This window comes from Oryx dammah, unplaced genomic scaffold, assembly GCF_014754425.2.
Source record: "Oryx dammah isolate SB20612 unplaced genomic scaffold, SCBI_Odam_1.1 HiC_scaffold_10, whole genome shotgun sequence".
Taxonomy (NCBI): domain Eukaryota; kingdom Metazoa; phylum Chordata; class Mammalia; order Artiodactyla; family Bovidae; genus Oryx; species Oryx dammah.
Window position 1 is genome coordinate 30,882,356 of NW_024070194.1, and position 25,458 is coordinate 30,907,813.

The window sequence follows — 25,458 nt, forward strand, 5'->3', positions numbered from 1 at the left end:
AATATGATATAAGCCATTATACATTTGTCATTTTAAAATTTTCTAGTAGCTACATTTTAAAAAACAAAAACTGGTAAAATTAATTTGATCATATATTTTATTTAACTCAAGATATCCAAAATATTATTTCAACATGTAATCAATACCAAAACATTACTAATGAGATATTGTTACATTCCTTTTTTTCTGAATGTTTGAAATCCAGCGTGTATTTTATGCTTACAGCACACCGCAATTCAGACTAACCGTATCTCAAGTCCTCAGTGCCACTGAGGGCTGGTGGTGGCCATATTGGATAGTGCAGCTCTAAAGCAGTCATTCTTAAACCCTAGGGTGCCTCAGAATTACCTGAGAATTTATGAAAACACAGATGGCTAAGTCCCACCTCAAGAGTGTCTGATTCAGTGGGTCTTGGGTAGAGCCTGAGATTCTGCATTTCTAGCACGTTCCGGCTGATGCTAGTGCTGCTGGTCTGGGCACCATACTCTGAAAACCACTGTTCCAAGGATGACTTGGAAAGAACTCACTGTCATCTTTTTGCCTTATTTCCAAGTCATAGATGATTTTGCTTAACATCCGTGGTGGTGGAGCCACAGGCTATCTGCAGTGTTAGCATCAGCTTGGCCTCTGACTGGATGGGTGCTCTCTGGACACTGCCTCAGCAACTACCAGATGGCGGTGGGTGAGACTTCGGCCTCTCCACCACTGATGGCATCGACTGTGTGGAGCTCTGAGCTAGAGGTTCAGGAAGAAAGAAAAGGGGGACTGGCTTCAGTACCCTCAACAGAGAGCCCAGGCCCTGTGTGGTTGCTTTTTGTTCAGTACTACCCTACAGATGATGCCAACCAGGGATTCAGAAACTGAGATGTCCCAGGAAAGGCCTGCAAAGATGCAGGTACCAGCAGAGTCTTGGGGTTCTCAGGGAGGGGTGGTCTCTGTAGCCTAAAAGGGCCAGAAGAGGTTGGCCAGAGACTGGGAATTGGTGTGGATCCAAAGGACAGATGCAACCTGTACAGGGAAGGGAGATGGTGAGAGACCTGCCAGGCAAGGGTTATGGGAGAGGTTGATGAGGGAGCCTCCCAGGGGGAGCCAGGATCCTGCAGGTAGCAGCAGCCTGAGGCTTTGGGAGGCTGAAATGAAGGCGGGATCAGAAGGGACCTCAACAAGCATCAGTTGCTTCTCTCCTGGTTCATGGAAGAGGAAGGATCCCAGAAATGTGAAAAGATTTACCTCAGGCCACACAGTGAGGCAGTACCTGGGAAGTCTTCATCTCTAGCTGCATCCCAGAGTTCTGCAGGTTTGGGAGCTGGGTGGGGTGTCCAGGGCACATGTGTGGATGTAAAGGAAGTGTGTCCCATGCTTGTTGAGTCTTCAGTGATGTCCAAGGGCTAGCATTAATCCACTTTAGGACAGAGACTGAGTCCTATCCAGTGTCTTCTCCTCCTCCTTCTAGCTCTGTGTAAAGGCCTAAGCACATGGATATGGAGTTTAAATGAAATGGTCTGCACCACGTGTGACTAGGGTGTCTACACTCTGGGGGACATATATGAGGTAACTACTGTCGGAGAAGGCAATGGCACCCCACTCCAGTACTCTTACCTGGAAAATCCCATGGACAGAGGAGCCTGGTAAGCTGCAGTCCATGGGGTCGCTAAGAGTCGAACACGACTGAGCGACTTCATTTTGACTTTTCACTTTCATGCATTGGAGAAGGAAATGGCAACCCACTCCAGTGTTCTTGCCTGGAGAATCCCAGGGACGGGGGAGCCTGGTGGGCTGCCGTCTCTGGGGTCGCACAGAGTCGGACACAACTGAAGCGACTTAGCAGCAGCAGCACTGTGGGTACAGGGCTATACACCACAGGGCCCTCACAGGGGTCTAGGGAGTTATTACTGTGGCATATAGGGTATCTACACTGTAGAGACTACAGTTTGGGGGCCATATAAGCTGTCTGTGCTACAGGGTATCCTGTGGGGTCTGCACTGTTCAGGGTCACAGGAGGTGACTGCACCCCAGAACGTGTACAGAAGGTCTACACTCCATGGCAGTATTCTTTGGGTGGTGTCCGCCAGGGGTGAAAATGTGTGCTGGTGGGATGTCTCTATGGACCGAGAACTAAAAGGGGTTCCCAGGAGGGGACCCATTGTGAGGGGGAACATGACAGGGGCTAAGGGGTCAGAGGTGGGAGGGGAGACACATCTCTGGGAAAGCGACTGCTGCCACCTCCCACTGAGGGGTGGAAGTTCCCCTGGGGACACCTCTGTCCAGGGGTGGTGCCCACCCCTCCCAGGACTTGGGGACTTCCACTTTGGGGACTAGGCTTTTACAGCCTGCTACAAATCTGAGTTCATGCTCATAGAGTTTGGAAGCAACTCTGATGAGCTAAATGGATGTACACATCTGGAGTTCAAAACCAGGGGGCTGATCAACTGAGGCAGCTGACTGGAGTAGCTCAGCTCATAGAGCAGTCCAGGAGGCTATGCTTTGTACTGGGACCCCCACAGACTGTCACCCAAAATACTACAGTTTGTAAAGAGCAACTCCCCGGATGTTCACAGAGTCCTGCAGGGGTGAAGGCAGATGACTGATAGTATCCTGAGTTTACTAACAGTACAAAACCAGAGTATTATCCATGGTTACCTCATGGAGAGTGGGCGGGGGAAGAGAAGGTCTCACCATCCCCATCAAATGCCTAAAAGAAGGATCAAGTTCTCATGTGTTTATCTAAAAAAACAGTCAGTCACATCACTGCATATACTGTGCTTTTTTCTAATTACTGTATGTGCAAAAGAAGGTATCCACTGTGTATCTGTACAGTGTGTCTGACAGGTACACCACGTGTATATGATGACTGTATGCTCTGTGTAGTGTTTGCTATGTGTATAAAGAATATAGGGCTTCCCTGCTGGCTAAGATGGTAAAGAATCTGCCTGCAATGCAGGAGACCTGGGTTTGATCCCTGAGTAGGGGAGATCCCCTGGAGAAGGGCATGGCAACCCACTCCAGTATTCTTGCCTGGAGAACCCCCATGGACAGAGGAGCCTGGGAGGCTATCCATGGGGTTGCAAAGAGTCAGACACGACTGGGAGACTAAGCATACACATAAAGGATGTAGAATGTGTGTGAGGGAGATCTATTTGCTGGGGGTGTAGTGGGACAGAGGGTCTGTGTGTGAGGGGAATTTGTTGGGAGGATGTGCTGGTGAGGAAGGAAGGGAGACTCTGCTACATGTGATGACAGTGCAATGTCTGCAGTGACTATTCTGGGAAATCACATACAACATAAAAATGGTGTACTCGTGTACACTCATATTCTTTCAGTGCATATACAGTGTAGGATGGACATACACTGTGCGTGATGATATAGACTGTATGTGATCAGCATACCACATGTGCATCATGTGTCCAGGCCGATGGAGAGTATATATTATATACGCTTCTGTGAAGAGCGATAGGTCTACTTTATGTGTGACGGCTGTATCTTGTGCGTTGTAGTATATAAGGCATATAGAGTGTGCGTGCATGCCAAGTCACTTCAGTCATGTCTGACTCTTTGTGACCATATGGACCGTAGCCCCCAAGTGGGATTCTCCAGACAAGGCTAATGGAGTGGGGTACCATTTCCTTCTCCAATATACAGTGTAGATATAGTATATTTACTGTTCATGATGAGTAAACATCTCCAGACTGATAGGTACACTCGGGGGGAAGGATACACTATGTGATACGAATGCACTGTGTATGTGATGAGCATGTCCTGTGCTCAGTCATTCAGTCGTGTCCCGCCCTTTGTGACCCCATGGACTGTAGCCCTACAGGCTCCTCTGTCCACAGAATTCTCCAGGCAAGACTACTGGAGTGGGTTGCCATTTCCTTCTCCAGTGATGAGCATATACTATGACAAATATACATGGTATGGGATAAGTTTACAGTAAGTGGGAGTACCTGTTACATATGGAGTATATAATAATTCATGAGTACTAGGTATATATAGTATATATATAATGGATGTGTTCTCTAGGATGAATATACTGTGTATCGATATGATGAGTATATACTTTGTGAGACAGTTAAGCACTATGTAATCTATAGACTGTGGAGGCGGGAGATTCTCTGGGCAGTGAAGTCGCTGTTGGGACAGGTCTCCTGGATGTGTGGCATGTACCCTGTGCATATGGAGCTTAGGATGGGGATGTAGAGGCTGTGCCTGTGTGAGCAGGCAGAGGGGAAGTTGCCCTGCTGGGAGGCGGCGTGGCAGAAAGCAGTTGGATCTCCGTCTGTTTCTAGAACCCTCAGACCCTTGAGCCCACCCACCACACTGTTTCAGGTTCTTCCTCAAGTTCTTCCTCAAATGCAACCAGAATTGCCTAAAGAACGCGGGGAATCCCCGAGACATGCGCCGTTTCCAGGTGGGTCTGAGGAGAGGGTTCTCCGCTGCTGCCCTTTCCTGCTGGGAGGGGGGGTGGCGGGCATGATGTGACCCTGCCATCCTAAGGCCCCAGGGGCTGATCTCTGCGCAGACCCATGTTTTGGAGCCTGGTGCCTGCTGGGGGTGGGGCAGCTCTGTCTCCACTTACTCTGGCTGCCAAGGGAGGCTTCATTAGAGTCCCACTTAAGGAGATGCTAATTGTGACATTTTTACATGATTAACGACCCAGCTAATTTGCATAGCGTGAAGCAGAGAGCAGCTGCCCTTAGCACATCCCCAACCTGCACACCCCTCCCAGTGAGGGGGAGAGGGGAGAAGGAGGTAGCCCCAATTTCCTCCCAAGGGTCGGGGCTTCTGCTGACGGGTTCTCAAGCTGATACCCCTCTCCCCCATCAAAACGCTCACTGGCGCTTGCCTAAGACCCATTGCTGACTTGGCGCCCCAAGGATACAGCCTGTGGTGCATGTGAGTGGAGAAACAGTAGCCACTCTGCCCAAGGAGTCAGAGGTTTTTTTTTTTCAGGGCTTTTGATTTTTCTAGCTCCTGGGGGTCCGTTCCCCTGGGCAGCCAGAGACTGTGTATCTGAGAGGGTCACCTGATCCATTTGGTCCCCCTTCCACCAGCTCAGCCCCAGAGGGGCTGAACCTTCCTCATGCCAGTGACTCTGAACTACAGTTACAGTATCCAGCCACCAGCCTCAAGTTGCCAGTGCCCCCCCAGCAGTCCCTTACTGGGAGCCCCAGCCAGGCTGGCCTTGGCTCTCCCCACAGGTGGTGGTGTCCACAACAGTGAGCGTGGACGGACATGTGCTGGCTGTGTCAGACAACATGTTTGTGCACAACAACTCCAAGCATGGCCGCAGGGCACGCCGCCTGGACCCCTCCGAAGGTCAGGACCCCCCAGTCCACACCCTACTGCCCCGGGCCCAGCTAGCCCCAGTCCCCACCTTGGCGTGGGCCCCTGACCTGGCTGCTCTCCTGCCTCCCAGCTGCCACCCCCTGCATCAAGGCCATCAGTCCCGGGGAGGGCTGGACCACAGGCGGCGCCACCGTCATTGTCATCGGCGACAACTTCTTCGACGGGTTACAGGTCGTGTTTGGGAACGTGCTCGTGTGGAGTGAGGTGGGCCACTCCCGCCAGTCTCCCTCCCAGCCTGGGGCTGGACCCTGCCCTCACCGGGTCAGAACCCGCAGGCCTCCCTTCTCCCCTCGCAGCTCATCACGCCCCACGCCATACGGGTACAGACGCCCCCACGGCACATCCCTGGGGTGGTGGAGGTGACCCTGTCCTACAAATCCAAGCAGTTTTGCAAGGGAGCCCCGGGACGCTTTGTCTACACAGGTAAGGAGTCAGGTGGGTGAGGGGAGACCCAGGGTTGCAGGAAAGAGCCCCACGTAACACACACTAGCCCTGGTATGGGAGTCGGCAAATCGCTGTGGTGTGGCCAGGCCGCCAGATCCCCTAAGCCCCTGCTGGTGCTCACCCCACACCCCAGGACACCTCCTCTCTGGACCTTCTTTCCCTCACTTCTGTTTCCCTCCCTGGCCTCCACCAGAGCAACTCCCCGCACCTGCTTCACCTTCTGCACTCCCCAGTGTCTAGAACATCTCCACGGGGAGATTTATTTCAAAGATGCCCCCCAATAGGGAGAATGGATACATGTAAATGTATGGCTGAGTCCCTTTGCCATCCACCTGAAACTACTACAACATGTTCAGTTCAGTTGCTCAGTCGTGTCTGACTCTTTGCAACCCCATGAACTGCATGCCAGGCCTCCCTGTCCATCACCAACTCCCGGAGTCCACCCAAACCCACGTCCATTGAGTTGGTGATGCCGTCCAACCATCTCATCCTCTGTCGTCCCCTTCTATACTGCAATGCAAAATAAAAAGTTTAAAAAAAAAAAAAAGATGCCCCCAGATAACTTGCTGCTTCCAAGATTTTCCTGGTTTTCCTGGTTCCCCCAAGCCACCCCAGGCTTCATTCTGCATGCACACAAACACACACACATACCTTGCACGAAGCCAGGGCAAAAAGTTAACAGAAGACAGGCGTGTAGGCCACTCCTGAAGACGTGGCTTCATCCCCCTTCCTGGCTCTATTTGACCCCTTGCCAATATGCTCTCCACTGCCACCTTCCAGCACTTCTCCCCATTCCCCCACCCCACCCAAGAGATATTCACTGAGCCCTTCAAAAGGCACCCTACTTACTGCTTGCTGGGGAGCTCCAATATAAGAGTGAGAGGGGACAAGCAGGGAACACCACGTGGGCTGGTAGAGTTACACAGTGGAGCAGCTGGTAGATGGTCAGAGAAAACCTCCAGGTGGGAGTGCGGGCTACACTGCTAAGCTGGAACCAGAGGGGTCAATAAGGAGGTAGAGGTGAGGAGGAAAAGATATCCCAGGAGAAGGAATGGCAAATACAAAGACACTTGAAGGGGTGCCTTAAGATGGGCTTCCCTGCTGGCTCAGCAGTAAAGAATCTATCTGCCAATACAGGAGACGTGGGTTCTATCCCTGGCTCGTGAAGATCCCCTGGAGAAGGAAATGGCAACCCACTCCAGTATTCTTGCCTGGGAAATCCCACCGACAGAGAAGCCTGGTCGGCTACAGCCCATGGGCTTGCAAAACAGTCCGACACAACTTTAGCAACTAAACAACATCAAAAAAGGAAATTCACTAAATGTAGAGTTTGAAGTGGAGAAGGTAGGTAGGGCTTTAAGGCTGGTGAGATAGGTCTCCGCCAGACCAGAGGAGTGGCGAGGGGAAGGGAAGAGGTTTTGGAAGCCTGGTCAGGAGGCTGCAGCATCCACCCCAGAGCCCTGGGTGTGGGCCAGCCCATTCCTGGGGCACAGGCGTACCCCTAACGGTCAGGCGCCGCTAAGAGTCTACCAGAGCTGAGATAAATGGAGATTGTTGCGCGTTTTTTCTCTTTTTATGGTAAATAGTTTACTCCTTATAAGCTCAGAGAAAAGCTGCAGACAAAACTCCAGTCTTGTCCCTAGGAGTACTGAAGTTAATATTTATACAGTTGTCTTTTTTCAAATCACAAATGGGATCCTATAGTGCATGTGTTAATGCCAAGCAGCTGGCACAGGGCCTGGCTCAGTAAACAGTTGTTGAATCAATGAGCACGAAAGGAACTGAGGAAATTTCCCGAACCTTGCTGACCCACGCGCCTGGAGTTCTCCCAGAGGCCTGGGCTGGGCTCGGAGGAGGGGTTCTGCATCCAGGCTCGGGACCGTCGCTGGTAGGCGCTATGCGGGGAGGGGCGCCCTGCAAACACCGCCCCTTTCCCCAGCCCTGAACGAGCCCACCATTGACTACGGATTCCAGAGGCTGCAGAAAGTTATTCCCAGACACCCCGGAGACCCCGAGAAGCTGCCCAAGGTACTCAAAAGGGCGAGGCAGGGAGGACGGTGGCCGGTGGCCGGAGGGGGGATAGGGAGGGAAGAAGTAGCTCCGGGCCCCCTGCACCACCGCCACCCCCGCCCGGGGCCGCCCCTCCGTCCGCCGTCTCCTCCCCTGCCCCCAGGAAGTGTTGCTGAAGCGGGCGGCCGACTTGGCAGAGGCCCTGTACGGAGTGCCCAGCGGCAACCAGGTATGGCGCCTCCGCCCGCCTCCCCGCGCCGGGCCCGGTGCTGCCCGCCTCCCGGCGTCCGCTGCTGCCCCGGCCGTGCCCGCTCTTGTCTTCGCAGGAGCTCCTCCTGAAGCGCGCGGCGGACGTGGCCGAGGCTCTGTACAGCGCCCCCCGCCCGCCGGCGCCGCTCGGACCCCTGGCGCCCAGCCACGCGCACCCTGCCGTCGTGGGCATCAACGCCTTCAGCAGCCCGCTGGCCATCGCCGTCGGGGACGCCACGCCGGGGCCGGAGCCAGGTGCGTCCGCCGCCGCCCGGAGGCCCCTTCCCTGCGGGCGCGCGCCACTGACGGCCGCTCTCCCGCAGGGTATGCGCGCAGCTGTGGCAGCGCGTCCCCGCGCGGGTTCGCGCCCAGCCCCGGCTCACAGCAGAGCGGCTACGGCGGCAGCCTCGGAGCTGGCCTCGGCGGCTACGGGGCCCCGGGCGTGACCGGCCTCGGTGTGCCCGGGTCCCCCAGCTTCCTCAATGGCTCCACGGCCACCTCACCCTTCGCCAGTGAGTGTCCCCTGCCCGGGGGGGTGGGGGTGGTGGTGGTACGGACTAGGCCCTGGGGAGCAGAATGGGGCTCAGCTCGGCCCCCTCCTGGCCTATGGGATTGGGAGGAACTCCGGCACCTGTCCGGTGAGCGTCGACCCTGGCCTTGCCCTCCTGTGTGCGACCTCTCTCTGCCTTTGGAGACCCACCCCGCCACCCTGGGGCCAGGGCACTTCTCGCACCTTTATCTCTTTGCTGGCCGCAGTTGTGCACATCGCTTCTAGCTTTTCCCTCCTGCTGAAATGAGCTCTAAGAGGGTATCCTCCTTAAATCTAGTGGCCCGCCGGCCTTCCCTTTGTATGCCGGGGCTTCAGGAGGAGGGCTGGTGCCCCCTGCCGGAAGCCTGAGGAAACTCAGGGCTCAAGAAAAGTAGGTGTCCACCTGGCCCCACGGCCCCCAGGAGACTCGGGGGCTTGAGGAGGGAAGAGGTAGCTCCCACAATCTGGTTGTGCAGAGCAAGAGAATTCTGTGTAGTCAGACACCTGGATCCAGCATTTGTTGAAATGAGCTGACATTTGGCAAGTTACTTCAGCTTTCTCTGTAAAACAGGATCAGTATCACCTGTTGCTTAAGGTTGTTCTCAGACCTGAATGTTCAAGTGTACATAAAGGGCTTGGACCCAATTCAGAAAGAGTGCGTGACTTTGCATCCCAGCACTAGCTGTGGGCACTAACCATCTTCTGTATGGTTTCTTAGGGTGTGCAGCTCAGAGCTGGGTAGATGAGCAGAGGGCATTTATGCTTTTACCATGCGTGGCCCTCAACTCCCTCCTTCCAAAACTAAGTTCCAAAAGAGCGTGTCTACAGGTTCCTATAGCTTAGCTATTCAGCAGACATGTATGAAGCACTTACTCTGTAAAGCACCTGGCTTGGGGAATAGCTCCACTCTTGCTCACCTTCAAGGAGCTTGCCCAGCAACTGTAAGAGAGCATGCACCTTGATTCCTGGGAGACACTGCTGTACCAGAGGAATGGGAAAGCCGGCCAAGAAGGAGCTGGTTGTGTGGCTTTTCCCGCCTTTCCTTAGCCTATCCCCTGTCTTTTGTTTGCTATTGCTGAAGACCAACATATCTGGCACCTGCCTAGACTTCCTGCCATGGCCTACCTCCTCAGTACTTCTCTTTTTGGCTGTGAGTTGGATTCTGGGGCTCTGCCTTTGGCCTGGGCTCAGTGTCTGGGACCAGAAGCCCCCTATGCATGGTGTCCCCACCAAGACTCCTGTCTCCTCTTTGCTCTAGCTGGGCTACAGTGCTCCCACTTTGCTTCAGTTCTGCACAGTACTCTTACCACCTGTCTCAGGGTTCCCCCCAGATCAAAGCTGGTGGAATTTGAAACACCAGCCCCCCTTATCCATCACACACACAGTACAGTCAGTCAGCAGTGAAGGAACAAAGTGCCCCAGGGGGCCAAGGCCAATTGCCTGGAGTCTTCCCATTCAGCCAAGAGGTCAAGAATTCCCTAGCTGCTATGCCCTACTCCAGCATCACGGCCCCGCTCCAGTCCCCATCCACTCCCCTTGGGCATGCTTTGTGGTGGCACTCCAGTGGGTGTCATTCTCAGGGAGTTTGCCAGGGCGCGCCTGTAATAACATCCGGAACTGTCCCTGCCAGAGGCTGTCTGCTTAGACCTCTTCTCTGCCTTCTGCTTCAGCCACCAGCAGCTCTGGACTGACCCACAACTCCCAGTACTACCCAAGCTGCAAAATGCAGCTGTGAGCTCTGGGCCTTGAAAGATATAGTACATTTCTGCCATTCATCTCAAGCCCTCCATGGAGTTCCATGGGCCTCATTAGCTAGCAGTCAGCATTGTCTTAAAGGAGATGATCCATGGGGCTGAGCACATTTGGAATAGGGACAGCTGTTGAAGGCATCACTGTTCCGAAGTGGGGTGCGGGGGATGGGGATGAGAGTGTTTTCTAAATGCCAAAAGCAGTTTTCTCCGGCTACTGTTTTCTTTCAGGAAACCCCCACCCTCACCCCATTGGCTGCTGCTTGAACAACACTCAAATCACAGTCCTATTGGTGTTTGGAAAAGAGAGGCGGGGAATTGGGTTCAGATGAGGATGTAGAAAGAGGGATCCAGAAATGACCTGGGCAGGAGCCCCAAGAGAGGAGGTGGGGCAGAAGAAGGAGGGTCAGACAGAGGCTGTTTGTGGGAGGATCCCTGGTTATTCTCAAGAGAACAAGCCACAGCTGTGGAGGTCAGGGGGTTAGAGAACAGGAGGATCTGAGAATGTGGATTTTTGTACATTTCATTAAAATTGAGGAGCTGGAAGAAGGAGATAGAGGAGGCCTCTAGGACCAGGGCTGAAGATGATGAGGACTGGCATTAAGCTGGAAGAGAACAAAGTGTTGGGGGTCAAAGGGAGTGTAATTGGTAAGGGGCACATATTTGTCTGGGGGAGTTAGGGTTCTTGTGTGAGCTGTGATCCTGGACAGAGAGGCCTTATAACAGGAGCCTATGTGAACTCCCCAAACTTCACCCTGACCACCTGCCCCAGCTCTGCTGTGAACCCTGACCTTTGACTCTAAACTTGATGCCCCAGGGCCCATCAATATTTCTGAGTTTCTCAGAATCCCAGTGATTTTCAGCAGGAATCCTAACTTGTTCCATCTCATCTTCATTCCTATCTTTATGGACACCTCTCTGTATTTGGTTTCATTGGATGTTCTGGTTTTGCTTTCTTTCTTTCTTTTTTAACCTCTTCTGGTCTTATCATCTCCAACCCTAAGAGAAAGGGTCTCTAGATTCCCACTGCCCCAAACAGCAAGTGCTAGCCCATAACCCTAGAGGCTCTCAGGCTGCCTCCAGACTCTACACTGTACTGATCCCCCCAAAACCTTCACAGCCTCCCACTGAGGGCTGAGCCTGGCACCCAGTTCAGCAGCCCTCACAGGGCATACTGCTCGTGCCAGGACAGCAACCAGGCTGCTCACTCTGGTGCTGTCTCCCTGTTGTGTCTCCCACTGCCTTCCCTGCTGCGCCTGCCCCTCCCCGCCCCGCCCCGGAGTCATGCCCTCTAGCCCCCCGCTGGCCTCTGCCTCCTCCATGTCCCTCCCGGCGGCTGCCCCTACCACCAGCGTCTTCTCCTTCTCGCCTGTCCACATGATCTCCGCTGTCAAACAGAGGAGCGCTTTTGCCCCCGTGCTGCGCCCGCCCAGCTCCCCACCCCAGGCCTGCCCCAGAACCCACGGAGAGGGGCTTCCAGGTGAGTGCTCTGTGCTGTCTCGCTGGGACATACCTGGTGGAGCAGCTGGGCTTGCGGGGCCCACTCCATTCGTATCTCACAAGAGCTTGAAGCCAGCTGCCCAGTTCTCCCTGGGGGGTGCAGAGAAGGAAGCTCTGCAGGGGTCCAAGGAGGCCTATCTGGACCCTCTTCCCTGGGCCTGATAGCTTGGGATGGTCTCACTCTGGACCATCAAGAAGACTCAGATACTAGTCGGAAAAGGTCTGGAAACCACTCCAGGGCCTCACCCCCATCCAGTTGAGCCCAGAGTAAAGACCCAACACAGAGCTGGAGGAACCGCAGCGTAGACTGCATGCCTTTGACCTGTACCTCCCTGTGTCCACCGGAGGGTAGCATACACCATCATGAGGGACCTGGTCACTCACTGAATGGAGAGAGGCTGACCTTAGATAAACTTTAGCCTAGCTTTGCCTTCCCCATTTTATAGATAGGGAATTGAGACCAGGTCACCCCTTCCACAGTCCATTAGTGAAATAATTTATGTACCATTTATCAATCTCTTCCAAGTCAACATCCAACTTAACAAAGCCTGAGCTCTAACCAGTAATGTATATAGCAAGTCAAAAAGAGTTGCATCCCCTCGAATAAGATGACTCTTGGGGTGGGCTTGTTAGATGACACTCTAGGATGATTTGAGGTAGAACACGGTCATATTTGTCCTTGTTTCCAATTTTTGGATAATTTTTCTTAAGTGTGTCTGAAGCTTAAAATGCGGGGAATAGGAAGGACAGAGGACCACCAGTTTCTTTTGCAGCAAACCATAGTGAGGCGTTTAGGCAGAGGCAAGAGTGATGGAAGGGGTGAATTTCGTGGGATGTGGGAGGAAGACTTGCTGCCATCACTGCATTAAGTATCAGTACTTCTGGAGGCTGCCCTCTGTCCTTTCCCATCCTGATACGTGGCTGTCCGCTTCCTCACCTTGAGAGAGGCCCTCAGAAGGAGAAATGCTGGGAAGAAGAGGGAAGATGACCCCTAGAGTCATCTCTCTTGACTGACGAAACTAGGGGAGCAAGAGCTTGAGGCTGCACCTCCTAAGAGGTCTGAGGGACACACCTCACCTAACTGTCTGCAGTGCTGGGCCCAGGCTAGGAGTGGGGGCGGCTAACTACCTTCAAGGCTCTTGATAGCTCTGCCCTGAAAAAGTGCCTGCTGCTTCCAGTCGAGAAGGGTGCAGGCTACACATGGCTTATGGTTCCTCTCCTTGGTTACTGTAGACCAGCCTTTTGAAGATTCTGACAAGTTTCACTCTCCAGCTCGGGGACTTCAAGGCCTGGCGTACTCCTAATTACGGTAGGTCTTTGGCTCGGTCTTGCCTTCCCCACCCCGCCCTTGGATGGGCTCTCTCCAAAAGCCTTTAGCAGGGATGGGGAGTTGAGGTCCAGGTCTCCCTCCCCAGGGCCCATCTAGACAGTTGTCAGGACCACAAAACCCAGTGGCCCAGGCTAAACAAGAAGAGAGAAGTGGCTTCCTGTTGCCTGTGGCCAGCCTTCCTCCAGGATCTTCATCTTTTCCTTTCCCCACCAGGTCTACAGGTGTTGCCCCCACTGAGCTCGGACTAGTGGTCCCTCCAGGATTCACACCCATGCTGTGGATGACAGCACAGACAGATGCAGGGCCAGGGCTGCAGGCAGACCTCAACCCACAACCCTGAACGGGGAGAGTCCTTCCTCCCTGTGCTCAAGGGCACTTCAGTCCTACAGGCTTCTCTCACCTCCCTTTTCTTGGGGCTTGTTGGAAGCCCCAGCACTGTGCTGATGCTCTTGTTAGGAGAGCATCCTAGGGAGGTGCTGGGATGCCTGACCTTGCTTGCTGGGTCAGTTCCTCTGAAAGAGATGGACCTTGTACAGACCAAGGACCTCTGGTGATACGAGCAGGGATGGGGACTATGGGAAAGAGCTCAGGGAGAGGTGGCCTGGGAAGGTCCTGTTTGCGTCTGACCATCTCAACCATCCCAGCATCCCAATTCTCTCTGGGGCAAGGGGTGGTGCCCAGCAGCCTGCCTAGGCTCCCATGGAGCTTCTGACAGCTACTTGATCCCATGGCTGCCCCACTCCTTGGGTCCTGCTCACTCATTCTTGCCACATCATGAATCTCAGAGGGGGCTTTGGGCATGAAGGACACAGAAGAGGAGGCACCAGGACCCTTGGATTGGTTGATCTTGCCCTCAGTGAATGTCTCATGGACTCTGGCCCTCCACACAGATGACTCTACCTGGCCCCATAGAACCATGGGTCCAGCTGCCTCTGGCCTCATGTTCTGCTGAGGTTGGAAAAAAACAATAAACACAAATGCAGCTAGCCACCTGGCCTCTCTGTCTGCTTCCTTGGCATGGGTCTGCTTCACTCTACAGCTCTAAAATGCCCCTGAGCAGCCTTCTTATACCTTGGACTTTTTCAGTAGCATCGGAGTTCAACTGACAAGTATTCCCTGCCCAAGATATGCTCTCGGGTACTGTGTAGGGGGACCCTGGAGGGGTGGGAAGCCAGCAGGCCTGAAGACTCAGGACATGGGCTCAGCCCTGACAGCACTGACTGGGAACACATTCTGGGCACTGAGGAATCAGTCCCCCAGCTGTCTGACTGGGACCAAAGCGGGTTGGAGAGGGTCTTGTCAGAAGGACATTGCTGGGAACCAGAACAGAGCCAACTAAATAACTACCCCAATGTACAAAGGCTCAGAAGTCACAATCTTCCTGATTGGAGGCCTCTGGGTGGGGAAACTTTGCTTCTAAGGCTGCCTAACACCCCTAACCTCTTCCCTCCTCCCCAGCTCTAGGCACTTGCCAGCTCTCCTATCCTAGAGTTTGGGAAGAGAGGTGGTTAGAAAGGCAGGATTCCCAGGCTCATTCACCCAACTCATAGGATGAATCCCAGTTGCTCCCCCACCAGTGTTCCCTGGACCCCAAAGGTCTGCCTCTATGACACTGGGAGCCACTTTTTTGAGGCACTGTCCAGAGAGCCCAGGGTCCAGCTCCAGGCTTCAGGCTTCCTTCTCTCTTCTGCCAGCACTCCTTGACTCTGGCCTCTGGAAACCCTGTCTTTCCCCAGCCAATACATCTGCACCCTGCAGGCCTCCGGACAAATACACTTGCCAAGGCAGATGGGCTGGCCCTGTCCTTCAGAGGCCTCCATTTTCTCCTCTTGTGTTCCTGCAATCCCTGGGATTCATCTCACCTGGGCCCATGATGGGGTAGCCTTGGGTCATCCTGCCTTCTTAGTGCTTGCCTCGCCTCCCCTCAGTTCCTACCTTCAGCCTGTGTTGCAGAGCCCCAAAGCCTGGCAGCCACACCCTGTTCCATGCAGGCTTTGAGCAGTTTCTACAGTCCAGGGCCCTCCCAAGCTGATTACCTGCTACATGCTGATCTTACGAGATACAGGTTATTACTGAGTAGTGGTAGCTCTGGTTCCTGGAATGGGTCAGGTGCTGTGGCTGGTGTAAATAAGATGTGGTATTTGTCCTCATGGATCTCACAACTATGCCCAAGCCACAGTTTGAGTCTATGCTGCTCACACCTGAGAATTCCTTGGGGGTCAAGTGATTAGGACCCTGCACTTCCTCCACTGCTGGGGGTCCAGTTTCAGGAAACTGAGATCCCACAAACTGCTCAGCGCAGCCAGTCAATCGGCAAAGACACTTGCCACTCCCTCATTCATCACAGGCAGAGCCAGTCACTTATGATGCTTGCTCTAGACTGAATTGTGTCCTCTCAAAATTCATACATGGAGCCCAAACCCCTCCGCCTTTGTGGCTGTATTTGGAGATAGGACCTTTAAGCAGGTGATTAAGGTTACATGAGGTCATAAGAGTGGGACCCTAATCTGATGAAACTGGTGACCGTGTGTGAAGAGGAAGAAAGCCCAGAGATCTCTGCATTGTGTGACTACACAGCAAGGAGGCAGCCACCCACAAGTGATCAAATCAGCCTGCACCTTGGTCTGGGACTTCTAACTTCCAGATCCATGAAAAAATAAATTTCTTTGTCTAAGCTACCTAGTCCATGGTATTTTATCCCAGCAGCCTAGGCTGACTGACACAATTTTCTTTCTCATGTATCTTGGTTTTGGTACCCCTAGAGGCAGAACCTGGGACAGGTTCCCTGCTGCAGAACTCTGGAAGACAGTGTAGAGCACATCTGAGTTTTCTCACCCAAAGGGCAAGAGGATCTGGGATATTGATCCTCCAGCCCTCATCTGTCACTGCCTAGAGGCTGCTCCCAGGGGATTAGCTGTCTGACACTTCTGGCCTGCCTGTCCTTACTGCAGGGAAAAAGCCACCAGTAAGCTTTGTTGTAGGATGTTGTAAACAAATTCTGAAACAGTGAGGGGACACGGACATGTATAACCAACAGTTCTACTATTCCACAGAACCACCAGGGTCACAAAATCCTTTTTAACACAGTCTCTAGTCAGGGATGTCACTTGAGATGACAACTATTAACCATATCTGGCAAATCATCACACCAAGCCTTTTTGCAACTGATAAATTAGTGAGTGAGTGAATCTGGACCATGAGTAGTGGATCAGTACAAGACAAGCCTGCAAGCAAGTCTGGGCCTGCATCTGGGTCTGCAGCACTTCCAGCAAAGCAACAAAGGCATTTTTTTTTTCTGGTTCTCACAGTCAGAACATGTCTCTGGACTTCCAGCATTCTCTAGTTGAAAGGTACTCTATTCTCCATCGCTGCAGCCATCCTGTTATTCAGTTGCTCAGATGTGTCCGACTCTATAATCTCTTGGACTGCAGCATGCGAGGCTTCCCTGTCCTTCACTATCTCCCAGAGTTTGCTCAAACTCATGTTCCTCAAGACAGTGATGCCATCCAACCATCTCATCCTCTGTCTTCCCCTTCTCCTCCCACCTTCGATCTTTCCCAGCATCAGGGTCTTTTCCAATGAGTCAGTTCTTCGAATCAGGTGGCCAAAGTATTGGAGTTTCAGCTTCAGCACCAGTCCTTCCAATGAATATTCAGGACTGATTTCCTTGAGGATTGACTGGTTTGATCTCCTTGCAGTCCAAGGGACTCTCAAGAGTCTTCTCCAACACCACAGTTCAAAAGCATCAGTTTTTCAGCGCTCAGCCTTCTTGATAGTCCAACTCACGCATCTGTACATAGCTCCTGGGAAAACCATAGCTTTGACTATAAGGACCATTGTTGACAAAGTGATGTCTCTGCTTTTTAAAATGCTGTCTAGATTTGTCATAGCTTTTCTTCCAAGGAGCAGGTGTCTTTTAAATTCATGGATGCAGCCACCACCCACCATGATTTTGGAGCCCAAGAAAATAAAGTTTGTCCAGCCATCCTGAGTCGGGGTGATGTTAAACTAGTGACAGAAGCCTGGTCTTGATCTTACATAAATCTCTATGGAGACCCAACTGCCCAACAAATGCTAGCATATAACAAGGTCCTAATTCTAGCAACAGTCCTGAGGCTTTGTAGACAAGACAAGACTGGGTCACGGGGATTGACCCCTGGAAGTGCTGGACACAACAGGCCAATGGTGAAAGTTCTAACCCTGTGCCTATGTTCATATTGGTTAGGGTGGCATTATGCACCTGGAATGGGGGTTGTCTTCACGTGGATTCCCCCAGAAGCAGAGTGTAAGACAAAGATTTGGTCTTGGAGGGTTTATTTGGGGTGTAATCTCAGGGAGCAGTAGTGAGAGACAGAGGAAGGGAGGCAGGGGAGGCAAGGAAGCCCAATACTGTGTGTGTGTAAGCAAGTCACTTCTGTGAGTTATCTGAGGCTTAGTCCCACCAGAGAACTCTGGGAAACCATGTAAAACACGTGCCTCAGATTTCCCACCTGAGGGTCAAGGAGCAAGCATCAGTCAGTGGTCAGAAGCTTCTAGGGGCGGTGAGAGGAGAGCACCACCTTCCTGGAACTTCTAGGGTGACAACAGGCCCCAGAAACTAGAGAAATATCTCAGGCAAAGAGATGCAGTGCTGGCAGACGGAGTCAGACAGGTGCACACTGAAGAGGCAAAGATGAGGGGCTATGGATAGGGAGTGACTGTGTGCACTGGAGGTGGCCCCAGGCAGTCCAGCAGTGGAAGAGGAAGTTGGTTTTTCCTAGTTGAAGTCAGTTTATGAATTTTTCATCATCTGCAGGTCATCCCTGTCCTGAGACCAGATGACACAAACTCTGCTCAGACTGTTTCTGGTGGAGATACCAAGATGACAGATGACAAAGGGATCCTTCTCAGCATCAGCCCACCACCAGGCTTTTTTTTCCCACAGGGCTAATGGGGTGGGAATAAGATGGGGGTCACATTGTTGGTCACTTGACCTTTAGAGAAAGCGTCTCCCAGGAAATCCTCTGTGTCCTTCCCATTTGTTTCCCAGCAGAACCATGCTGCTGTGTTCTGCATCCTCCAGCAGCCTCTGGGGCTGTACTTGGCTCAGACAGGACCCACTGTGAACAGGCCTCACTGACTCCAAGGAAGTCTGACCGCACCTTTGATCAGCCCTGATGCTGATTGTTTTGCTAAACATCCTCCTCTTCCCATCCTTGCCCATATTGGAGGCGCCCTTAGTTTCTTCCAAAAAGAAAAATCTCCCAGGGAACTCTTTGGCAGTCAAGTGGTTAGAACTCAGAGCTTTCACTGCTGTGGTCTGAGTTCAATTCCTGGTTGGGGATCTAACATCTCACAAGCCACATGGTGCAACCAAAAAAAAAGAGAAAAATCTCCCAGAAAAATGGAGACTGACGTGCAATGCAGAAAGGCTGGTCTTTTCAATAAATGACTTTGGGTCAATTGAATATTCATATGAAAAGATGGAACCTGACCTCTATTACACAGCATTCACAAAAATCGATTAAGATGAACTGTGGACATAAATGTGAAAGCTAAAACAGTAAAACCTCATGCCCTTGAATATAAGTTGTTAGTTGTTTGCCAGAGTAATCTCTAAGGTCTATTTCCCCCACCATATGGTCGACTTAGAATAAGACAAGCATTATACATGGTTGAGGTGTTTCAACTAAGTTCACAGATCACACAGTGTCTTTGTCCCCTGGTGCTAGAAGAGCCAGGCTCTTCAGTGATTCTCAGAGGCTCCTTGCTCCTACTCCCGGTCTGACCAACTTCCCCTCCTTGTCCACAGCTTTGCACATACACCCACAAGCTTCCTTCCTCTGCTGCCATTCCAGCAGGCAGTAACAACACACTTTGTGTGACAGGAGAGAATGAGCCAGCTTGAAGCCAGCTACTTTGAAGTCTGGTGTTCATAAGAAGACCCCCAAAGTGAGAGTCCTGATTGATGTGGGCATTGACCTCTCTGATGGACTCAGGTCCTCCTATCACTTCTTCCACACTTTCCTGCTCACTGTCACTAAGGGATTTTTTGATAACTGGAATTTCTTAGTTGAACGTAGTCTAAATTATCATCTTTTCTTTATGGTTAGTGTTTCTTGTATCCTTTTTAAGAAACCTTCACCTATCCCCAAATCAAGAAGATACTTTAATTTTTATATATGGTGTGAGCAAGGGGTCAAGTTTAACTCACATATTGTAATACTTCCACAGATTATCTTGGATTTTCTTAAGTTGATATTGTCATCTGTGTTATCATCAGTGTTATTTCTTCATTTCCAATCCTTATTTCTTTTCTTTCCTTTTCTTTCCTAAATACACCATTGGTGCCTTCAATACAAAGTTAAATAGAAGTAATGTTAGTGGGCAATTTCATTTCATTCCTCGTCATGAACAGCAAACTTTTAACATCAAGTGTCATGTTTGGTTTTATAGGCATCCTTCTATTCCTAATTTTCTTAAAAAAAGTTTAATTATGAATGGATGCCTAATTTTATGGAATGCTTATGTGCATACAAAGAGAATCATATAAATTTCTCCATTATTTTGTTGTGCTGAATTGCATTCATTAAATGTCTAATGTTGAACCATTACAAATCAAATGCTCACTAAGTCATTCTACCTCGATGCAAACCTGTCTCCCCTCAGCTGAACCCTTAGCTCTGGGTCCCTTCTTTTGGAGTTCCAGAAAGACACTCATGGACCCTCTGTCCAGGCGCCCCTGCGGCTACTCACTTCTCAAAGGAGAAGGTGTCCAAGCCCACCCCTGCGCCCACCTTGCCTCAGTCCTGAGGAGATGGGGAGTGAGGGGCAGCTGCTGGGATTAGAGCTGCAGGGACTGGCAAGGGAAAGGGGGTGTTCTGAGTACACACACAGCCCCCACTGGAGACGGAGTAGAAGAGACAGGGTGACTTTAAAGATATGGAAGAGACTTCCCAGCAGGGCAGTAACAGAAACAGGACTTTCAAGACAAACAAGATATTTATGCACATTCCTTGTGGCAATTTTATTCCTTGAGAGAGAAAGAGCCAAGTGTTTAAAAAAGGGGAAGGAAAACACTGTCAAGCAGAGATCTGTTGTTCCTTGGAGCCCAGCATCCTGGTATCTTGGTTCTCCAAAGCCTTTCCTGCCTCATTCCCTGCCAGCCTGGGAATGAACACTGCCCTGAGGACCCTTGGCTGTGCCACGGGCCCCTTGGGGTGAGCTGCCAGGGCTCCCAGGGGAGGTGTGGGTGCCTCCCCGTGGCCAGGGTGTAAGAGTCTGTCCACCTGGCACCATGGCCAAAGGCCATACTATAATGCGCAGCCGTCCTGTGAGTCCAGTTCCTGAAGGCCTGCCTTGGGGTGGAGGGTGGGGCAGGAAAGCCCTCTGGCCTGGCTCCCTGCCCCTGCGGCCTCTTTTGGGGTTCCACCCAGCTGGGAGCCTGGCCCCCCTCCACACATGCCCCCTCACCCAGGGCCTGAGTCCACCTTCAGGTGGGTGGAGGAGGGTCTGGCCACTGGGACTGGCACGGACTCAAGCCCAGCCAGCTTTGGCTTCTGTGGTGAAAGCGAGTTTGTCTGGGCTGCTCCCCAGCCCCTTCTTGGAGCCAGGCCCGGAGGGCCACCTCGCCAAGACAAACTGCCTGCCGCGTGGAGTGTGGTTGAGTGGCTGCTCGCAGGCCCCAGCTGGCACGCCCGGCAGTGGTGCTCGCATGGTTCTGCAGCAGGGGGCCCTAGAGGATCCCCAGGGGCGGGGCAGGCCGGCCGGGAGCAGGGAACGAGAGGCGACCAGGTCGCGCTCTGCCCCTGTTTGAGTGACGTGGGGCCATCCCCTCTCTCAGTCTCACCTGAAAACCAAAAACTCATAATCAAGCCTCTAAATTGACAGGACTCCTCCAAGCCCACTTCTGCAAGGGAGCAGCTTAGTTGCAGAAGGTCGGGGAGAAGGGCTGCAAGGAGGCACATGTGCCTGCGTGTAGACCTGTGCAGTGGGGCTGCCAGAGCAGGAGAAAGAGCAGCAGCAAGGCCTCCTCTTCCCTTAACACAATCCAGGAGGAAAGGCGACATTGGTGATGCAGCCCTTGCCATAAGCCCATCCCTTTAGGTGGATTCCCTGGAAGCAGAGCCTGAAATGGGGGTTGGAATGCATATGGATGTGCTCTCTGGAAGAAAGGGGCTGAGGGAGGCAGAGCAGGGTGAGGGAAAGAGCTCAGTGAGAATGTGGGGTCAGCGGGACCTAACATGATGCCGCATGACAGTCGGCAAGGAGATGGCTGTAGTACCCCTGGGCCAGCTGGTCATTGGCCACAGGTTGCCAGATGGGGTGGAGCCTGGAACCCCTGGGTCCAGAAGCTCCCACTGGGCCAGAAGCAATACTTGAGGGAAGGGTAGTGGCCAACACTCCCACAGGCGGGGGATGGGTACACTGGCAGGTAAGGAGGATCCAGTGGGACACTGAGGGCCTCCCCTCTACCCATTTACCTAGAGCCTCCAAGAACAAGGCCTTTAGTCCTCTTTATGGCACCACAGCTACTTGGGTGGCAAGGACTCCCCTTCTGTTTAAGGCAGGGCTTCTAAGAAGTGTCTTGACCCATCAACAAAGGGCAGGGATCCACCCAGGAAGATCAGATGAGGCTCTGTACAGCTCTGTACCACAGGGGCACGTAGCCAGTAGAAGCTGACTCAGTTGTGGTCACTCACTCTGATGGTGATGGGTGGGGTCTACACTGGCTCTGCTGACCCGGGCTCACCATTCTTTACCACAGATGTCTCCAAAAGCTGACCCACCCTCTTATGCTTGTCCCTCTCCCTCTCCCAAGTCAGGCCTCATTCCCTTCTCTTCTACCTCCTAAGTTAGGGGACCCTCAGCTTGTTCCCTAGGAAGGGGCGTGGCAGTCTTGCTGTCCTGAGTCTCTTTCCAAGGTGTCAACTTGGCATCAACTCCTGTTTCCCTGAAGCCTTTCCATTTCACACTCGAGAGCCAATTCCTAAAACAAAACAAAGACTACTGAGCCTGCTCTGTTTCACACTGCTCTCGGCCATGTGGACATTACTGACTGACTAGGGGGAAGATCATGGAAATGAGAAAAGGGAGAAGGAGGCAAGTCCAAGGAGGCAGTGCGGTGTCCAGAGGAAACACAGCAGTGGGCTCCCACAGCGCAAACCCGAGAAGGGGACACTCACCAGCAAAGTTGACAGGAGCAAGCGTCAGGGGAAATAAGAGATGTGTGGAAAGCCCTTTATGCACACACACAAAACCAGGTAAACAAGTGAAATAAACAGAAAGAGCCACAGAGTCTACCACTTGTGAGAAGATGGAGTAGAAGCATTTTCCCTATTTCCCTATTTCCCTTCTGCTGAGTATAATTTAAAACAAATGCAGAAGGACTGTGAAAGGTAGAAAAAGGGAGGCAGATTATCTGAGGACCTCAATATCTGAGGAAAGACACATCAGTGAGTTCTGTGGGTTTTCTTTTTGCCCTATATACCCAGATTTAGAAGTGAAGAAGCTGACGATGCAGAAAATGGCAATGGGTGTGAAGAACAGCAAAAGGGCCCAACAAAAACCTGCTCCCTCTCTAGTCAACAGACCAAGACAGGAGCAAGCTGGTAAGATAGAAACTTTCAGACAAAAGAAGTTTATATCCTAGCCAAATTCCCCAGAAGAATCTGTGGCCCCACTTGCACTCACAGCAGCAAAGGCCCAGTAAGGAGCCTAAACTTCCACCTGTGCCTGGGCTGCAATGAGGTACCCCAGTACCCCGCCGTTGTGATGCAGGAGAAAACCAAGTAGAGAGCCAAGACTTTCTTTCCAACCTGCTAGCGATGAGGCCTCCCCTGGGCCCCTACTCATGTATTTCACCACATCAGCTGAAACCATGTGGAAAGCCTGCCTTTCTATCCCACTCACCAGTACAAATGGGGCTTCTCATTCTCCCTGCTGGGATGATGCTGCAGGAAACCTAATAAGAGTCAGGACTTTGACCATGGACCAGAGGTAGCAAGGCTACCCCCAACCTGTGGTGTCAGTGGAGATCCCAATTGGAAGGAGGCTTCCCACCTCTGCCCATCAGTGAAAAGGAGCACCACCCCTGGGTGTTAGCAGAGGTCAGTGAGAAACTTAGACTTTCTACCTCCACCTGACAAACTGGTGTCAGAAAAAGCCAGTTAAAATATAAAATTTTAAAAAGTTCTAGAGTCTCACAATATAGTGTAAACCTGTCCACATTTCAGTTGAAAAACAGTCCTCATCCCAAGAACCAGGCAGTTTGTAAAATGCAGGAAGAAAAAAACTATCCCTAGATGCAACATCAAAATGACAAAGATGTTAGAACTATCTGACAAAGATGAAGAAGTCATGATAAGAATGCTTCAACAAAAGATTACAAATACATTTAAAACAAATAAAAGATAGCCTCAGCAAACAAATAGAAAATATCAGTGGAGAAATTAAACCCATAAAGAAAAGAACCAAGTGGGAATATTATAACCAAAAAATACAATAACTGACATAAAAACCTCAGTGGATGGGCTCAACAACAGCATTGAGGATATGAAGGAAATAATCAATAGATAGAATACAAAATAATAGAAATGACCAAATCTGAACAAAATGGAAACAGACTGAAAAAATAAATACAAACCTGTGGGGCTGTAACAAAAGAGCTAACATTAGTATCATCAGAGCCGTAGAAGGAAAGGAGAAAAAGGGTAAAACTGAAAGAGGACTTGAAGAAATAATTGAAAAATGTTCACTTCTCACTCAGGTCTTAAGGACCCCAACCTCCGAGGAAGGCACTGTTGGAAAAGACATGTCTCGGTTGAATTACTAAGCGAATTCCCTATGTCTGTGTTTCTTATAAAGCTGTAATTAAAAGAACACCTGTAACTTCAGAGTGCCAAGGAGCTTGAGGATTACTGCCTTGTTCCTGTAATTCCTCCAACACGCAGTTTAGTAAGTGATACCTTGACATTAAATTTTAAGCCTTTGACTTTTATTTCCTCCATACTTTCCAAGGTTTAACAGACTTGGGGACATTTAGCTTAGCTTGTGTCTTTTTTTTTTTTTTGGCTGCGCTGGGTCTCCGTTGCGGCACTCAGGCTTCCCTAGTTGCAGCCCTCAGGCTTATTTGTTGCCCCACGGCATATGGGGGCTTCCTTGGTGGTTCAGACGGTAAAGCGTCTGTCTGCAATGCTGGAGACCTGGGTTCGATCCCTGGGTCGGGAAGATCCCCTAGAGAAGGAAACTGCAACCCACTCCAGTACTCTTGCCTGGAAAATCCCATGGACAGAGGAGCCTGGTAGGCTACAGTCCATGGAGTCGCAAAGAGTCGGACATGACTGAGCGACTTTACTAATACTTTACTATGGCACATGGGACCTTAGTTCCCCAACCAGGGGTCAAACCTGAGTTCCCTGCACTGGAAGGTGGATTCTTAACCACTGAACCATCAGGGAAGTCCCTAGCCTGTATCTTTTCTCTCACAGGCTGGAACCACTTTTGTCTTTCTCTCCATGTATATCGAACAGGTTTCATCTCAAGCACATTCTAGTACATATCATGTCTTTATTCAAATTAGAAAAAGACGTCCCTTTGTCAAGTAAAAGAATGTACTATATTATATATTTCTTAACAATAATAATTAAGGCAAACATACAGAAGCACCTGATGCCTCCCGTAGCTGAGAGCCTTTTGTGTCACCTGATACCTGGGCTGGAGCAGTATTCCTAAATGAAGAATGTCTTGTCTCCAGAACCGAAAAAGGTCACCAGTCACTGTGCTTCCTTCTTTGTGGTGGAGGATGCAAGATGCAGTAATTAGTCTTTTACCTTGGAGGAGATACTGTGGCATGCCCTTGCTTAATGGATCCCATAGAGCCTTACTGAAGTGGCAGTTTCCTGAATCTGCATAGGGTTTATTTCCCACCGTCTGGAATGCATGTGTCTTACCAAGGCCTCTAGTGTGCTAGCCATATCATGTTTATCTTGCCCAACCAGTATGATGTCAGCAATGTAAAGGACCATGGTAGCATTCTGCATGATGTGCAAATGGTCCAGTTGTCTTCAGACTACATTATGATAAACACCAGGAAAGTTAACATAACCCCAAGTGCAAAACTTTAAGTATTTTTGACCATTCTGTGTGAACTAGAACTGTTTCTGATCCTCTTTTCAAACTGAAATGGAATTCTAATATGGAATTCGCTGTATTAACAAATTTAAAAAAGAAATGATCATCTCAGTAGATGCAGAAAAAAAAAAAAAAAACATTTGGCAAAATCTAACATTCATTCCCTGGTGGCTCAGACAGGAAAGAATCTG

The 25,458-nt window shown here is 51.2% G+C and overlaps 1 protein-coding gene across 3 annotated transcripts in view; it reads left to right on the forward strand.

Moving 5' to 3' along the window:
- Positions 1-14,144, forward strand: part of EBF4 (EBF family member 4) — a 56,781-nt gene extending 42,637 nt beyond the window's left edge. For 2 of the 3 annotated variants that reach the window (XM_040247795.1, XM_040247794.1), the window contains 11 exons: positions 4,327-4,408; positions 5,199-5,316; positions 5,417-5,550; positions 5,643-5,769; positions 7,730-7,818; positions 7,964-8,029; positions 8,127-8,304; positions 8,373-8,561; positions 11,609-11,806; positions 13,060-13,135; positions 13,370-14,144. In XM_040247795.1, coding sequence (XP_040103729.1) covers positions 4,327-4,408; positions 5,199-5,316; positions 5,417-5,550; positions 5,643-5,769; positions 7,730-7,818; positions 7,964-8,029; positions 8,127-8,304; positions 8,373-8,561; positions 11,609-11,806; positions 13,060-13,130 — 1,252 coding nt within the window. In that variant the 3' untranslated portion in view covers positions 13,131-13,135; positions 13,370-14,144. The remainder of the gene's footprint in view (positions 1-4,326; positions 4,409-5,198; positions 5,317-5,416; positions 5,551-5,642; positions 5,770-7,729; positions 7,819-7,963; positions 8,030-8,126; positions 8,305-8,372; positions 8,562-11,608; positions 11,807-13,059; positions 13,136-13,369) is intronic. The other variant, XR_005722332.1, reaches the window with a different exon arrangement.
- Positions 14,145-25,458: the final 11,314 nt, after the last annotated feature.